The following is an 18,278-nucleotide window of genomic DNA, read 5'->3' as shown; positions in this document are numbered from 1 at the left end:
GTGTGTGTGTGTGTGTGTGTGTGTGTGTGTGTGTGTGTGTGTGTGTGTGTGTCTGACTCTAAAGCCTATGCCGGTAGCCTCTAATGCTACCTCTCCACTTCAAAATATGGTTATGAGTTGTTGTTATTGTTGTTTATAATTAAATTATTTAAAAATAGGTAATGCATGCATATGGTACACAATGTGAAAAGTAAAAAGAAACAGAGAAACAGTGAAAAATAAGTATAAAATAGTCTCCTTCTCACTCTTGTCCCCCAGCCACCCAGGAGACAACCACTGCTAACAGTTGCTTTTCAAATTAAAAAAAAATTTTATTTTCACAAAAGTGGTTTGCCCCTGCATCATTTCATAGCCCATGTAACCCTGAGCCATGTTATTATGGATTCCTACTCTAATTTTTAAATTTTTCTGTGTAAAACATTCTTCAAAATTGATCCCATAGAAAACATGATAAAAACAGCTCATAGTGCATTGCAAATGCTAATGCTTTTCAGACATTAATTGTTCAGTTTAGCTAATCAAGCTTAGTGACACAGCATATTCTAATTCTTTTATATTTTCTATTTCAATGACGTAACTTCTTTTTACAATAAGATGGAACATCTGTCTGATGAAAAATGGGCCATTATTATTCATCTGAAGCCACGAAGGCAGTTTCAGGGGAGATTTACATTTATTTCCTCTACAGTGCCTAGCATAATGCATTAAATATAGTAAAAAACAAAAACAAGACAAAATTTTTTAAAAACACAATAAATATGTTGAATGAGTAACTAAATAATGAAGAGAATAGTACATGGTTTATTGACTAGTTCTTGCTTGCAATATCCCTTGCATGACAATCCAGTATAATGACTTTAGCACAATGGCACTTTGTTGCCAAAGTTATTCAATTTCAGATTCATCTGAGTCTTGAACTTGAAACAACAAATAATCTGAAATATTGTCAAGGACATTGCTTTCTTACATAAATATATTAAAGCATTCACCTCAGGAAAGACCACCCATTCTAGTTCCCTTGAAAAGAGTTATAGAAAAAGCAGATGGCTGTATTCAAGGTGGTAAGGGGGAGGGGAGTGCATTGTCCTTATTTTAAATAAGTCAAAAACTGCGGTACATGTATTTGATGTGTAAACTTATAATGTTCAGTCTTTTCAATGATATTGAAACTCCCGACCCTGGAGTTTAGGAGAAAACAAGCCACATGTAGATAAAAGATTATGAGCCTACTGAATATATCATCTATCGCTGCATTGAATTGTTTATGGCATTATACTCAGTCACAGAGCATTTGTTCTCATTTTGTCACTAATTAGTATATAATATAACTGAATTTACTATGTATAAGTTTCATTATAGGACTTCCACTATTGTGACACACTCTAGCATCAAGGACATGGGAATTTTACAACAAAAGAAAATTAAAGGACCACATAACAGTTAAGATATGATCCACTACTTTTTCCTTAAAAAAAAAAAACTTGTCCTTCAGAACATATCAAGGAAAGAATTTTTTTTAATGGAACTTGCTATGGACTGAATTGTGTCCCCCAAAATTCATATGTTGAAACCCTAATCCCTAATGTGACAGTATTTGGAAATGGGGCCTTTAGGGAGTAATAAGGTTTACATGAGGTCATGAGGGTGCGGTCTTCATGATGGCATCAGTGCCCTTATAAGGAGAGACACCAAAGAGTTCTCTCTCTTTCTCTTTTCCCTTGCCATGTGAGGACACAGCAAGAAGGCAGCTAGCAGCAACCAGGAAGAGAGTGCTCACCAGGACCCGACCCTGTTGATGCCCTGATCTTGGGCTTCCCAGTCTCCAGAACCGTGAAAAAATAAATGTCTGTTGTTTAAGCCACTCAGTCTATGGTATTTTGTTATGGCAGCCCAAGCTGACTAAGAAAAAACATATTAAAGAATTTGGAGATAAAACCTTAAGCAAGTCAGCACCTTATCAGTGAGGTATTATGGGAAGAGCACTGGACGGGATGTAAGGGGTGCGTTCGGTTATATACAGCCTGGGCTTCATGACTGACTTCTTGTGTGACCTTGAACACACTGGTTCCACATCTCTATAATTAGGGGACTGGATGAGCTCCCATTATGGCCACTGTGCAGCACCACCCCGACTCCCACTCTGACCATGACTGTGCCTGGGGACTGTAGTCACTAATGACACTGTAGTAACTAGGTGAGACATGAAGAAATAATCACTGAAGGCAAGGACGAAGAGAATAACACAATGTAGTGTATAAATTGCCACTCTAACATGATATATAAGGCAAGATGCATAACTGAGATGAGCATTTATGAAACCTGCTTCAAAAACAAAGATCAAAATGGAATACCGCAGCACCATCGCCATCTCTTTGTACTAGGGTTTAAGATGTACAGAAAGATGAAAAGAATGCAGATACACCAGAAAAAGAAAGCTGCAGCCACAGAAAAAACAGTGGTCATTCAACTCCTTTCTACTCTTCATTATCGTGTAAAATGATTTTTCCAAGATAAAGTATAAGAAAGGGGCTTCCCTGGTGGCACAGTGGTTAAGAATCTGCCTGCCAATGCAGGGGACACGGATTCGAGCCCTGGTCCAGGAAGATCCCACATGCTGTGGAGCAACTAAGTCCGTGCGCCACAAGTATGCAGCCTGCGCTCCAGAGCTCACGAGTCACAACTGCTGAAGCCCATGTGCCACAACTACTGAAGCCCACATGCATAGAGCCCACGCTCTGCAACAAGAGAAGCCACCGCAATGAGAAGCCCATGCACCGCAACAAAGAGTAGCTCCCACTCACCACAACTAGAGAAAGCCTGTGTGCAGCAACGAAGACCCAACTCAGCCAAAAATAAATAAATAAATAAAGTTATTTTTTAAAAAAGTGTAAGAAAGGGTATAATTGCATAGAGAAAAGAGAATGTGAGATACTAACCCAGGACACAGTAGTGCCGTCAGCAAAAAATTTGTCTTCCACTTAATACCTCTAAATGCTGAGGAAGTAAAGGACAGAAGAGTTACTGGAGCAACTGGATTTAGTCCACTTTACAAATACTTTATAGTAACTAACACACAACTACATTTTGCTAGGTCAGCTAAAATTCCCCATGCAATTTCTGAATTTTTAATTTTACAGCTTTTTAATTTCTACATTTAACACACCAACTTACTGGAATAATAACAGTTGCAATGCTTACTCATATACATCTTAGCAGATACGTATCCAGCAGAGGTTCCCAGAAGGACCCATAACAGAATAGCACTGGTCATTAAAGCACCTCGATTGGCAAGGGAAAGGAAACCAAGGCAAGCCAGAACTAAAGGCACAAAAGAGAAATATCAAACCAGTGACAATAATGGCCTCAAAAGCACATAGGACTTTATAATAAAGACAACCTTATGAAGATATTTTTATGAAACAGCATACAAGGAAATTCTCTGATGTTATTCTCTTAGCTAATTTTTTTGACAATTTTTTCTTAATGAAAAAGTCTGATTTTCCATACAAGGCAAATGATATGTTTTCAATTTAGCCTTTAATCTCACTGTTTAAATCAAAATTAAACAAAAGATCTTCCCCTTCCCTATTCCAGTAGTCACTGCATAAACAGCAAATCATTTTTCCCACAAAAATTTCCTTCTGTTTCCTTTTATTCAAGGTAAGGGGGAAAATATCAAAGTGAGACTTGGTCTCAGGAAAATATAACCTTAAGAGCTAAATTTTGAAATTATCACTGACATCTGAAACAGCTAATAAGCCATTTATTTACAGCAGCTTTGTTTGTGAAAATCAGCACTCTGGTTATCAAAAACTGACAAACTCCATTTTTAGTTGCTAAATGAAGGCAGCCAGAGTTCCTCAGCCACTGTAAGCCTACTAACGACGCCATTGCGCTTATACATTTAAAGACCAGCACTCAGGCTTGCCATAGCATTTCAAAATGCTAGTCTTTGAATTATAACTCCCTGAGTTCATTTAAAATATGATTCTACCCACATGCTGATTTTCAAGAACACATCTACCTTGCAAAGCAAGGAACAAGTGTATTGGACATTACAATAAATTACTCAAAACTGAAGAAGCTATGAAAGTTCCTTGATATAGGAACATATTCAGACTCATATCCTTAATTTGAGAAGAAAGAAATATAAGTACTATAAAACACACATTTCCTTAAACTTTAGGGTAGAATTTTCAAAGTTCTTTTGTACACATGAATCAAAGTTTAACATATGTTAGCAGCTCACTAAGAATGTTGAAGAAGACACATATTGATCTGAGATTACTCACATAAAGTAATAAATGTCATAATCAAAACTTGTGCTCTTGACCCAGGAAAACTGACAGCAACATTCTACTCCTTGGAGGTCTGAATACATCCCCATGAACCAGCTTCCAACCAAATTCCTTCTGGGCATCTTCCTGCATATGAGAAAGTCTTTAATAAACACGGGAGTTACTAGGACAGAAAGTTACAAGAGCTCTGAAAGTTAGAGAAAAATGAATTTTCCTCTAGAGACAGACTAGCTGGAAACCAATGGCTCATTTTGGTTACAGTAGGTCTCTGGCAGGTATGTGACCCTGCCATACAAATGAGCTATTCCCTTACCTTAAGTTTTGCATTGGAGGGAGTGTGTTAATTATATAAAGGACACAACTGGCTTGATTTTCATGAAGAAAGCAACACGATTTAACATACATAAAAGATTCAACCAAGGGACTTCCTGGTGGCACAGTGGTTAAGAATCCGCCTGTCAATGCAGGGGACAAGGGTTCAATCCCTGGTCCGGGAAGATCCCACATGCTGCGGAGCAACTAAGCCCGTGTGCCACAACTACTGAAGCCTGCGTGCCTAGAGCCCGTGCTTCACAAGAGAAGCCACCACAGTGAGAAGCCCGCGCACTGCAACAAAGAGTAGCCCCCGCTCACCACAACTAGAGGAAGACCGCGCACAGCAACAAAGACCAACGCAGCCAAAAATAAATAAATAAATTTTAAAAAAAAGATTCAACCAATTCTATAGAAATTAAACGTTCATCAATACACAAATGATTACAAGAGTCAAAACAGTATAAATTGATAAAACTAAATTTACCCTAAATTGTAGTATTTTGCAGTGTTTCGTATACTTATCTCATGCTGCAAATTAATGAAAATCTTAAATAATGATATTTTGAAAGGTCAGAAACATGAAAAGGAATATAACCAAAGAGTTGATAGCAAATAACTCTCTAATAAACTTACCTGTACTTTTTAAGAATCAACACAACACTCTGTACTTCGATTCAGCATAATATGCAAAATTACTAGACATCAAAATGCATTGTATTCAAGGTGTTATACTCTAAGTAGAAATATAACATTGAGAACTGGGCAAAGCAGGCACTCAAATATTTGCTGAATCAAATATGTGCATTTTTACTTACGGGAAAACTCATCTAATTATATCTGATAATATCTTTATGGAGAGTCCTTAATATGATCATAGCCACCATTCCAGATAAGAAGACAGCAATAACAATGGAATTCACAATACTAGAAAACATAAAGAAGGAAAAAGAGAAGTTAAATCTCAAGTTTCTTATTTGAATACTAAAAAGAAAATGTGTGCACACGTAAAAGAAAGACATTCAAATTATCATTATGTCGATCAGTTTTCTAAGGTTAAATGTGGATCAAAGGCTGAATACATCAATATATTAAATGAACTTAAAGCTCTATCACAAGGGGCTTCCCTGGTGGCGCAGTGGTTAAGAATCCGCCTGCCAATGCAGGAGACACGGGTTCGAGTCCTGGTCCGGGAAGATTCCCACATGCCACGGAGCAACTAAGCCCATGCACCACAACTACTGAGCCTGTGCTCTAGAGCCCGTGAGTCACAACTACTGACGCCCGTGTGCCTAGAGCCCGTGCTCCGCAACAAGAGAAGCCACCTCAATGAGAAGCCTGCGCACCACAACAAAGAGTAGCCCCTGCTCGCCGCAACTAGAGAAAGCCCGCGAACAGCAACGAAGACCCAACGCAGCCAAAAACAAATAAATAATTATTTTTTTAAACAAAACTCTATCAGGGCTTCCATGGTGGCGCAGTGGTTGAGAGTCCGCCTGCCGATGCAGGCGACGCGGGTTCGTGCCCTGGTCCGGGAAGATCCCACATGCCACGGAGCGGCTGGGCCCGTGAGCCATGGCCGCTGAGCCTGCGCGTCCGGAGCCTGTGCTCCGCAGCGGGAGAGGCCACAACAGTGAGAGGCCTGCGTACCGCAAAAAAAAAAAAAAAAAACAGCTCTATCACAAATGTGCATTACAAATAAATCAGTAGAAGCAACACTATTCTTAAGGTTATTTTAGAACTTTGTAAGAGTACATTCCCAAAAAGAAACAAGGGGAAATGAATAAGATCAGGAACACAGACGTAGTTCCAGAACATGAAACTGAGAATGGAAGTTCAGGAATCAATGTTGAATTGATGACTGACTGACTGACTTCTTAGCTGATGGACTAAGGCTTTTAACTCTATCAAGTCTTTATCAAGCTTCAGGGTAAAGACCCCATGGACCACTTACCTACCATCTCTTACATACTGTTTCCAAAACTGAATCTTAAAATCTATGCCCAAATCAAAATCAAGACCTTCTGCCATCCCACTGCCCAGACAAATCCAGACACATCAAAAAAGTTTCACCAGAATCTATGAAAAGGCCAGCACTGTTTTAGAAAAATGCCATTAAGATAATGTCTAAAATATCTGTTAAATGTCATAAGTAAATTAGCTTGAGACAGAAACTAAAGTACATTTATTGTTACATTATAAATATTAATACTACTAGAGATTAGCCCCACAATCTATCTGGATGCCCTTCGCTTTCACAACCCCTTTAAAGAAAGCATTTAAATAAATTTTATCCAGGGACTTCCCTGGTGGTCCAGCGGTAAAGAATCCACCTTACAATGCAGGGGATGTGGGTTCCATCCCTGGTCAGGGAACTAAGATCCCACATGTCGTGGAGCAACTAAGCCCACGTACCACAACTACTGAGCTCGTGCGCCTCAACTAGAGAGCCTGTGTGCCGCAAACTACAGAGCCTACGCACTCTGGAGCCCATGCACCACAACTAAAGAAGAGAAAACCACAACCAAGACACAATGCAGCCAATAATAAATAAAATAAATGATAAGTAAATCTTTAAAGAAATAATAAGTAAATAAAGTTTATCTGAAGAGAGTTCTGGGTGGTGTGACAAAATGGGACCTGGACTATTGCCCAAACAGAAGATTTTCTAGAAAAGCTACAATATGATAATAATAATGAGGAGGAGAAGGAGGTAGAGGAGAAGGAAGAATAAGGATAGAAACAGGAGGAGAAGGGGGTGCTATTCTCACTTTAAAGGCAATAGCACTGTAAATCAACTATACTTCAATAAAATAAAATTTTTTAAAAATAAAGGCAATGGCATATAAGGAAAATCATCACCTCAGAAGACCATACTCATAGAATCACACCTTTCCTTACTTTCATCTTTACCTTTACAGTCTTCTTCCATCCAAAACTGGTTTATTATAGGATATGAGGATAACGGGAAAAAAATACTACATACACAGGTTCACCTATTTCTCGTCGGCTTCTCTGATCAGTCTCCTAAGTCACTAACTGAAGATCCTACTCTCGTTGTCAGCACTTTATGACAGCCCCAATCATCACGTTCTCAGTTGGTCCATCCTTCGATTTCATGTTGAAACTACTCCTTCCACAGTCATGAAGGACTCCTAACTCTGTGGTCTGTCCTGTTGAAGACTCCTGAGGAATCAAGTCCCTTCACTCTGAATCCACTAGAATATAAGCTTCCTGCGAGCAGAAGCCTGTTGGCCTTATGCACCGCCATGTCTGAGAGCCTCTCCTAGTGCTTGGCACCCTAATAGGGATGAAAAAGAATATGTGGAGGATGAATCCACCTTCACTCACAGACATTATCTCAACACAGTCCTCTCGTCTATATGACCTGCCTTGACCACTTGCAATGTTTTGGTTTCTCAATCTTTTCATCTTTCTCTGCTCTCTTCCCAGTCTTTCATGACATCCTGACTTTCCTCCACCCCAGCTGGTTACTGCTCTCTCTTACACTCTAGTTTGCTCAGACTTTGACCCCACAAATGAAAGCGTCTCTCCTGTTTTCATTCCATCTTTTGCACAGTGTCCACAGCCACAGCCCTATCCTGCCTACTTCCCAGCATGGACTACTCTTTACGTGCAGACATCTTATCTCTAGGACATCTCAGCCTTCTCCTTCCCCCCAGCATAAACATTAGTATATTTAAAACAGATTTTCCTTTTTTCTTTCTCTTTGCATATGTGGAGAGGTGGCGGAGAGGAAGGAGAAGGGAACTTAGCCACAGAGAAGAAAAAATGTCACTCAAGATCATCTTGGATGGGGGTGGGGGGAGGGGGAACTGGATGAAGGTGGTCAAAAGGTACAAACTTGCAGTTATAAGATGAAGTACTAGGGATATAATGTACAACATGGTTAATATAATTAACACTGTTGTACGTTATGTATGAAAGTTGTTAAACAGTAAATACTCGGAGTTTTCATCATGAGGAAAAAATCTTTTTCTATTTCTTTAATTTTGTATCTATAGGAGATGATAGATGTTCACTAAACTTACTGTGGTCATCAATGTAAGTCAAATCATACAGTACTTTAAACTCATACAGTACCGTATGTCAATTATATCTCAATAAAACTAAAAGGAAAAAAAGATCATCTCTGGTGACAAAATAATTTTTAAAATACATATATGTATGTATGTGTGTGTGTGTTTGTATACATTTCCTACCGGGAAGCTACTTATTCTTTATTTCATAAAGTGCTTACCTAAACCACGGAATGCTGCTGGTATGAGACATGGACTCCAAAATATAATCCCATCTAGAACCCCACTTGATATGTTTGTTTTCCTAAAAACAAAAATACAAAATCACATGACCAAACTTTAACTGACTTTTTACTGGTTATAATCCTAAAACAGACAGAAAGTTATTTTGCCTGTACTTTCTCTATTTCTTTACTGCTAACTTCATGGAATCAAAAGGGACTAGAAAATAATTTTAGCTTACTGCTGTTCACCAGATATAGCACCTTTTCGCTACTATTTTTCTGTAACCCTAAATCCACCCCATACTTCATTTCCTTTTGTCCAGACCACATTTTCATCTTAACTGCAACTTCATACCATGCTTACAAAGGTATACGTAATGTCACTGTAGTTTTGTTTGTAAATTTAAAAACGTAGAAACAACCAAAAATTCCCATCAGAATGGGAATAAATAAACTGTGGTAATCCATGCTAAGGAATACTACGTAACCATTAAAAGGTATGATGTGCATCTATAGGTGACAATATGTCTATGAAATAGCATTAAGCGAAAAAAGAAAGGTGAAAAGTATATGGTAGGACAAGTTATGTACAGCAAGATTCCATTCCCCCCACAAAATTATATTCATATTTTGTAGATGCAGACATTTTTCTGGAAGAAAAAATAATGGTTATACTTTTGGAGCGAGAGACTAGAAATTGGGGGGAGGGTACTAAAGGAAGGGCGAATTTTACTTATACATTTTCTATATGGTTTGCAGTCTTCACCACATACAAGTATTATCAATATTATTATTTAAATTGAACTCAACATTTGAACTAAAAGACAACTTGCGTCACTGCAACACACAAAATCCACCTCCTGCAAATAGGTTTATTATTAGGGTATTTTGTTTAATTAGAAAACAGTATTCAATTTCAGTCATTATTTCTTATAGAATATTTTAATATTTTACATTTTTGTATGTTAAGCATTTTGAAATATTTTAGCAATGAATTTATAAAAGTTGTTTTAATACTGTAGTGCTCAGTACAGAACAAAACACAAGAAAATATAATCACCAGCTGTTTCTGCTGGTGTGCAGTCAAACTCAACCTTTCAATAGCTTTCTTATAAAATATCCCCAATAAATGATCTTAAGTGATAATCCCCAGTAAACATTTAAACCATTAATGCAGTATTATTACCCCTTAAATTAATGGCATGCTCTTAGCAAAAGGAAAACACTGATACAAGTTTACCAAGTTATGTTTGAAATGACTTATTATTTAAAATTAGGTATCTTTAAGTGTTTTTTCTGAAGTTTGGGGGTGGGTATGAAGCAAGCCAATATACACTGCTTTAAAAAAAAACTGAAATGGTGGGTTTTAATTGAACAATGGATTTTAGTTGACACCTGATGACCTGGTGATCATGGTTAACATTATCCATGAAAGGTCAGGTTGACATTATGTGTCTACTGATGTGAGCTATCACTTTTGTGGTCTTCCTGTCGAGAATCCATGGCCTGAGCCTGGTCATGAAGAACCATCAGACAGACGCAGGTTGATGGTCATCCTACAGACTGTAAGGTCTGTACTCTTCAAAAATTTTAAGAGGGACTTCCCTGGTGGCGCAGTGGTTAAGAATCTGCCTGCCAATGCAGGGGACACGAGTTCGAGCCCTGGTCCGGGAAGATCCCACATGCCGTGGAGCAACTAAGCCCGTGCACCACACTACTGAGCCTACGCTCTAGAGCCCGTGAGCCACAACTACTGAGTCCACGTGCCACAACTACTGAAGCCTGTGCTCTAGAGCACTTGAGCCACAACTACTGAGCCTTCGTGCCACAACTACTGAAGCCTGTGTGCCTAGAGCCCATGCTCCGCAACAAGAGAAACCACCACAATGAGAAGCCCGCACACCGCAACGATGAGTAGCCTCCTTTCGCCACAACTAGAGAAAGCCCACACACAGCAATGAAGATCCAACACAGCCAAAAATAAATAAATAAAAAATGAATAATTTTTTTAAAAAAATTTCAAGAATATGAAACACAAGGAAAGAACTGGCCCAGTTTGGAGGAGATCAAAAACTAAACATAACATGTAATCCTGGATAGGATAGTGAACCAGAAAGGAGAAAAGTGACATTGTTGGCCAGCTGGTGAAATCTGAATGGATGCATGTGAATCAGATGGTAATGTAATGCCAATATTGATTCCTGGTTTGCACGGTTGTATGCTAGTTATGTAGGAGGGTGACCTTGTTTTAGGGAAAGATACTCTGGAGGGTATAGGGGTAATGAGACAACATCTAGCTCTCAAAAGATTCACAGAAAGACTAATGATAATGGACACACACAAAGAAGAGTGAACAATGGAGCAAATGAAGTAAAATGTTAACAATTGGGATGTCTGGTTAACAGAACTACGGGAGTTCTTTGTGTTATTCTAGCAATTTTTCTGTAGTATGAAATTGTTTTGAAATAAACTATTTTTTTAAACCTATAAGAAACTCTGAATTTATAGAACTGACAAATCCAGGGATAAATACTCATTGTATGAAAGGATTCATCTTAGCCATTTTATTAAAATATTGTTCCTATACTAAAATGTGACTTAATTTTTCAAAATTTGAATTGCATGCATCTCTTCACCAGACTGTCCATCACCTTAAGCAAGTAAACTCATATTAAGCCTTTTAAAAAGGAGTGAAGGGGCTTCCCTGGTGGCACAGTAGTTAACAATCCGCCTGCCAATTCAGGGGACACGGTTCGAGCCCTGGTCCGGGAAGATCCCACATGCTGCGAAGCAACTAAGCCCGTGCACCACAACTACTGAGCCTGCATTCTAGAGCCCAGAAGCCACAACTAATGAAGCTCGCGCGCCTAGAGCCTGTGCTCCACAACGAGAGAAGCCACCGCAATGAGAAGCCTGCACACCACAACGAAGAGTAGCCCCCACTCACCGCCAACCAGAGAAAGCCCACACGGAGCAACGAAGACCCAACACAGCCAAAATAATAAATAAATAAATAAAATAAAATTTAAAAATATATATGTTTAATAAAATTTAAAAATGAAAAAAAAAAGAATCCACCTGTCAATGCAGGGGACATGGGTTCGAGCCCTGGTCCGGGAAGATCCCACAGGCCGTGGAGCAGCTGAGCCCATGTACCACAACTACTGAGCCCACGTGCCACAACTACTGAAGCCCACGCACCTAGAGCCCATGCTCCGCAACAAGAGAAGCCACCGCAATGAGAAGCCCGAGCACCACAATAAAGAGTAGCCCCCGCTCGCCGCAACTAGAGAAGGCCCGCACACAGCAACAAAGACCCAACGCAGCCAAAAAATAAAATAAATAAAAAGGAGTGAAATAAGTGAGGGAAATTAAGAGGCACAAACTTCCAGTTGCAAAATAAATGAATCACGAGTATGAAATGTACAGGGTGAGTAACATAGTCAATGATTATGTAATACCTTTGTGTGGTGACAGATGGTAACTAGACTTATCATGGTGATCATTTTAAAATGGATAGAAATATTGGATCACTATGTTGTGTAACAGGAACTAACATAGTGTTGTAGATCAATTATACTTCAAAAACAAACAAATAAACCCATAGAAAAAGAGATCAGATTTATGGTTACCAGAGGCGGAGAACGGAGAGAGGGAGAATTACGTGAAGGCAGTCAAAAGGTACAAACTTGCAGGTATAAGATAAATAAGTACTAGGAATGTAATGTACAACATGATCAATAGAATTGACACTGCGGTATGTTATATATGAAAGCTGTTAAAGAGAGTAAATCCCAAGAGTTCTCATCACAAGGAAAAAGCATTGTTTTTTTATTTCTTTAATTTTGCGTCTATATGAGATGATGGATGTTCACTAAACTTACTGTGGTCATCATTTCATGACATAAGTCAAATCATTACGCTGTACACCTTAAACTCATACAGTGCTGTGTATCTATTATATCTCAATAAAACTGGAAGAAAAAATAAAATGTAAAAAAAATGAGAGAAACTTTCAAATATGCACTATGAAGTTTGGCTTTTAAATACAAAGAGAGCCTAGAAAATCTGCAGTTGTTAAATCAAGTAGTTTTTGCACCAAACATTGCCACCTGCTGGAAATAACAGTCCACAACACATACTACTCCTCCATAAGAAAATAAATCGTTTTAAAATCCTAAGGTACGGGCTTCCCTGGTGGCGCAGTGGTTGAGAGTCCGCCTGCCGATGCAGGGGACACGGGTTTGTGCCCAAGTCCGGGAAGATGCCGCATGCTGCGGAGCGGCTGGGCCCATGAGTCATGGCCCCTGAACCATGGCAGCTGAGCCTGCACGTCCGGAGCCTGTGCCCCGGAGACGGAGAGGCCACAACAGTGAGAGGCCCGCATACCTCAAAAAAAAAAAAAAAAAAATCCTAAGGTACATTTGAGACAAAATGACAAATGCAAAAAGATAACTAAATGGTGGAACCCATTTTTTTAATCCATTTAATATTAATGAATTATTCTACATCCCAGAGTTTCAAAATCTTTTATAAGACATAGCAATTGTCATAAATGCATACAAGGTAAGCAGGTCTTTAATGCTATTTATAATGAAGTCACAAGAAGCAAATGTAGAAATATAGACGAGAATTCTTGATTCAGGACACAGCACATGATGGGTTTCACTCGGTAAAAATACAGGCAGGGAATCAAAGAATCAAGCTGGCGGGTAACTACAGCTTCTTTTAGTCTAGCTGTTTTCAACAGGGGAAGCAGCACCCTCTAGGGGGCATAATGAAAAGGTGTGGGGATGCTACTGGTATTTAGCAGCATAGTATTGAACAGAAGGCCAGACGTCCTGCTTGGCACCAGGAGACCCACACAAAGAATTGAGAAGAACTTCTAAAAGCCCCATCCAACATTCATGTGAGTGAAAAACTGCTTATGATTATCTGCGCCTAGATTCTAACTTCATTTTACAGATAAAGTATTTTTACATAGTTTTAATATACATTGATTTTTCCCCCAGCAATGCAACTACCATGTAAATTGAGGGAAAATGGTACTATGTTTGGCTTGAAACTTCACCAAAATTGATCAACATTTGAGAAAATCATGGCATCCTTTAGAAAGATGTGATATTTGAGCCATCAATGTACAATATTCTCATAGCCATATGCATTCGTAGATGTCATGTTTACAATGACTATACACATAGGTGCATGCATCTGACAATGACTGCAATATATACTGAAACATACATTATTTTATTAAAAACTAATTTATCTTTATTTCTCCTTTATATTATAGTTAGGGTACTATATGGATGCCTATTGAAACTATGTGTAAGTCAGGTTTAATTATCTAGTATCTATTAATATAATTTTACAATAGTAAAGGGAGAATGATAAAACATTTGTTATTAAAAGAGGACATCGGTCTGATAGGGTTGAGAACTACTGATCCAGCTCCATTCCCTCACTTCACTATGCAGAAACTGAAGTCCAGAAAGGAAAATGAACTTGCTCAAGGTCACAGTATGAGTTTGAAGCAAACCAGCACCAAAATTCTCTGATTCTCAATTCAGTTATTGGTCTATGGTGCCTGAAAATCAGGAATGCATTTTGAAAAAAAAAAAAAAACACAACTATGTATGTGGCTAGGGTCCCAAGCTAGCCCACGACTAAAGCTTATATAACTCACATACGTAGATACACAGCTAAAATTAATGTGATTAGAGTGAAACCAAAACATCTTTGGTCGGTGGTATAAAAACAGTAAGTTTCTAAAGTAAAATATGGTGAATAGAAATACTTTAGCCATTCAAAATCTGGCCCAAACCTATCTTTCTAACCTTTCTACCAATACTATATAAACAACTAAAGTCTGGGGTACTAGACTGAATCTTTTTGGCCTTTATATACCCCAGGGCTTAACACCTGGCACGTGGAGTGCATTTACTGCCTGTTGCTGAATGAACAAACAAATGAAAAAAGTTTTGTTTCAATCAGACAAGTCTATTCACTGTTCCCCACATACACCATGTACATTCTTACCTGAAAAGCCCTTCCTAAAGCTCCTCTCCAGATTCCTAAATGCCAGGTCTTTTAACTCAGTTTATAGGCCTTCCCAGAATGCCTTGCACACTTCTACCCCTTCTATCCAAATTATCCTCAGCATCCTTCAAGGACTAGCTAAAGGCCTCTCTCTTATAAAGTCTTCTTGGTCAATTCACCCACCATAACTCCTTCCCATTCTAATCTCACACGATGTATTAAAGAGACTGTGTCAGAAGCCTGGATTCTGTAGTCAAGCTAATCTAGACTTATAATCCTTTACATTTGTGACCTTGGGCAAGTAACTTTATCTCTATGAGTCTCAGTTCTATAGTCTATAAAATGGAGATTTAAAATAGTACCTGCCTTCAGAGGACTATTGTGAATAATAGTTAAACTAGGTACTTTATAAAAATTCCCATGCTAGGCACATAATAGGCCCTCAATAAATATTTGTTATATAAATGGATGAATAAAAGGTCTTCACTCAAATGTTAATCTTTATGGTCCCATCCTTCAATAACTTCTGAACAAAATTGTTATATAAACACCAAACTTTGTACCCACTTGGGAACATGTATTATTTTCTGAAAACATAAAGTACATAAGATGTTCAATTAAAAAGCAAAAAGACAAAACTTTTATAACTAAAAATTGCTATATTTGCCTCTGAACCTTTCTGTGGCCAGTAGCTGCCTGACCAGGGGCTCAGGCCAACAACTCGGCCGATGACCACAAGCTCTGCATCCTAACAGCAGTTTGCAGGTGGCTGCACTAAGGTGGGAGAGGCGGCGCAGGAGGATGGAGATCGCAACCCAGGTGGCTCAGGCGCCATTGCTGCTGTATGGCACTGACACCTGTAAGTCGTTTGACGTGTTCAGCTTCTCCAGCCAGGCCCCCCAGCCCCACCCCATCCCTGTGTCAGGATCACACCTACCCCTCCCCTAGCCCGAGACTGTCTTTGTGGAAGGCTTCTGCAGTCTGCAGGAGGGTGAGAGACTGTAGTTCACCCAGCCAGGTGCCTGGGGTCAATCCATGTCACAGGACCTGGTGGGATTTTCTGTATTGAGAGTGAGAAGCAACAAAAGGTGAAAAACAAGTAGAAGCACAGACCAAAGGGGACAGTCCCTGAAAATGTGGAGGTCTAGATCTTTGCCAAGATGGCAGCAGCTAGCCACACGTGGCTATTCAGCACTTGAAACGTGGTCGGTCCTAAGTGAGATCAGCTCTAAGTGTAAAACACACACCAGATTTCAAAGACTTAGTTCAAGAAAGAAGAATGTAAGATATTTCTTTATCAAAAAAAATGCTATACAGACACTATATACGGGCTTCCCTGGTGGCACCATGGTTAAGAATCCGCTTGCCAGTGCAGGGGATACGGGTTCGAGCTCTGCTCGGGGAAGATACCACATGCAGTGGAGCAACTAAGCCCGTGTGCCACAACTACTGAGCCTGCGCTCTAGAGCCCGTGAGCCACAACGACTGAGCCCACGTGCCACAACTACTGAAGCCCGTGCACCTAGAGCCTGTGCTCCGCAACAAGAGAAGCCACCGCAGTGAGAAGCCCGCACACTGCAAAGAAGAGTAGCCCCCGCTTGCCGCAACTAGAGGAAAAAAACCTGCACCCAGCTGTCTGATTTCGAATTATCACTCTTAATTACATACACAAAAATTTTCATGGTAGTTCTCAGCACGTGGTGGTATTCTAAATGACTTTTATTCACATTTTGTGATTTTTCTATATTTTCTACAATGAACATGAATAACTACTATAATTTTTTTTTTTTTTACTTAAAACAACAGAAGTTTATTCTCTCACAGTTCTAGAAGCTAGACGTCCAAAATCCAGGAGTTGGCAAGGGATGGTTCCTTCTGAAGGTTCTTTTTTTTTTTCTTCATTTTAATAGATAACTGACAAGGACCTACTGTATAGCACAGGGAACTATACTCACCATCAAGCAGTAAGGGAAAAGAATCTATAAGGGAAAGGAATCTAAAAAAGAATATATATATATATATGTATAACTGAATCACTTGCTGTACACCTGAAACTTACACGATATTGTAAATCAACTATGCTTCAATAAAAATTTTTCTAATTTAAAAAAATTAAAAATAAAAATTTCTAGTTCAATAGGATTTTGTAAACTACTATGAGACACAACAACCATGTACACCTAGGGTACACAATGTGGAATCTGCAGCGGGATATAAATGGTACTCCAGAATGGTACTCCATAGTCAAAGACAATTATAAAATGCTGAGTTAGACTCAGTCAAAGGTTTCTTTATTAGGAGACTTTTAAACATTAATGTGCTTTGTGAAGCTAAGGAAGGAGACGGTAGAAAGTAGCATTTTCCAAACTTATTTGACTAGTATTCTTGGGAATGCACTTTGAGAAATGTTGACGTGTACGATTATCACTGGGTAAAAAAAAAAAAAAAAAAATTCAACCCAAACCCAAGACAGAAAATAAAGAAACAGCACCATCAGAGATATCCATCACCACTCTTCCTGGAGCCCTCCCCACAACTATAACAGCAACTTTCTGGTGTTCAGGTAAAGAATATTGTGGTTAAAAGAAATTAAAGAGAAAAAAAAAAGAATATTGTGGCTTGGTGCGTTCTCACTGTGTAAGTGCACTCTGCATACATGAGCTACTCTTGTATAAAACATTAGTAAATCAGGTGCTCCTGTATCTGAGAGAAGGGATAGGAAACATTGTGTGTCTACTACGGGCTAGCTAAATATTTTATATGTTAGCTCACTTATCTCTGACAGCAGTCACGTGAGGTAACTATTTTAGCCCCATTTTACAGATCAGGAAATATAGACTCAGTGTAACCTACCGAAGTTCACACAGCTAGGAAATGTCAAAACCAGGATTCAAACCTTGGGTGTGTCTGGTTCTTTCCACTGTACCACGTCTGGAAGCCAAGAGCCTTCTAAGCACCCTAAATGAGTTTCAATGGGAAAGGAAAAACTCCTCTTCTGGAATACCTCCCAGGATTAAGGAAACTTAAAGAACAAGGAGTTGAGACCTAACCTCAAATAAGGCAATTCCCCAAAACCCCCATTTGGTATAGCTGCATCTGAACTTGCACTTCAGCTCTTTTGACTGCCACAGTTACTTCCTGACAGGCAAGCAGACCACTAACACCATACCATGCAGGCTCCTGGCATGAATCTAAACTTCAATTTAGATGTGCCTTCCCTTGGCTTTTACTGTAAACAGAAGCATTCCTACACTTAAATTTTTTTATTTTGTTATTTTTCTCTTCCAGTTTAATTGAGATATAATTGACATACATCACTGTATAAGTTTAAGGTGTACAGCATAATGATTTGACTTACATACATC

The 18,278-nt window shown here is 39.0% G+C and overlaps 1 protein-coding gene across 1 annotated transcript in view; it reads right to left on the bottom strand.

The window, feature by feature from the left end:
- Positions 1-9,210, bottom strand: part of LOC114905901 (transmembrane 9 superfamily member 2-like) — a 54,895-nt gene extending 45,685 nt beyond the window's left edge. Inside the window, 7 exon segments of the mRNA XM_029240240.1 lie at positions 2,937-2,994; positions 3,199-3,318; positions 4,293-4,328; positions 4,331-4,424; positions 5,429-5,537; positions 8,872-8,954; positions 9,136-9,210. Coding sequence (XP_029096073.1) covers positions 2,937-2,994; positions 3,199-3,318; positions 4,293-4,328; positions 4,331-4,424; positions 5,429-5,537; positions 8,872-8,954; positions 9,136-9,210 — 575 coding nt within the window.
- Between the last annotated feature and the right edge of the window lie 9,068 nt (positions 9,211-18,278).

The sequence above is a fragment of the Monodon monoceros genome, unplaced genomic scaffold, assembly GCF_005190385.1.
Source record: "Monodon monoceros isolate NGI ecotype Baffin Bay Population unplaced genomic scaffold, NGI_Narwhal_1 Super_Scaffold_22, whole genome shotgun sequence".
NCBI classification, from domain to species: Eukaryota; Metazoa; Chordata; class Mammalia; order Artiodactyla; family Monodontidae; genus Monodon; species Monodon monoceros.
The sequence above is the reverse complement of the archived record's forward strand: the minus strand, read 5'-3'. Positions and strand labels throughout refer to the sequence as shown.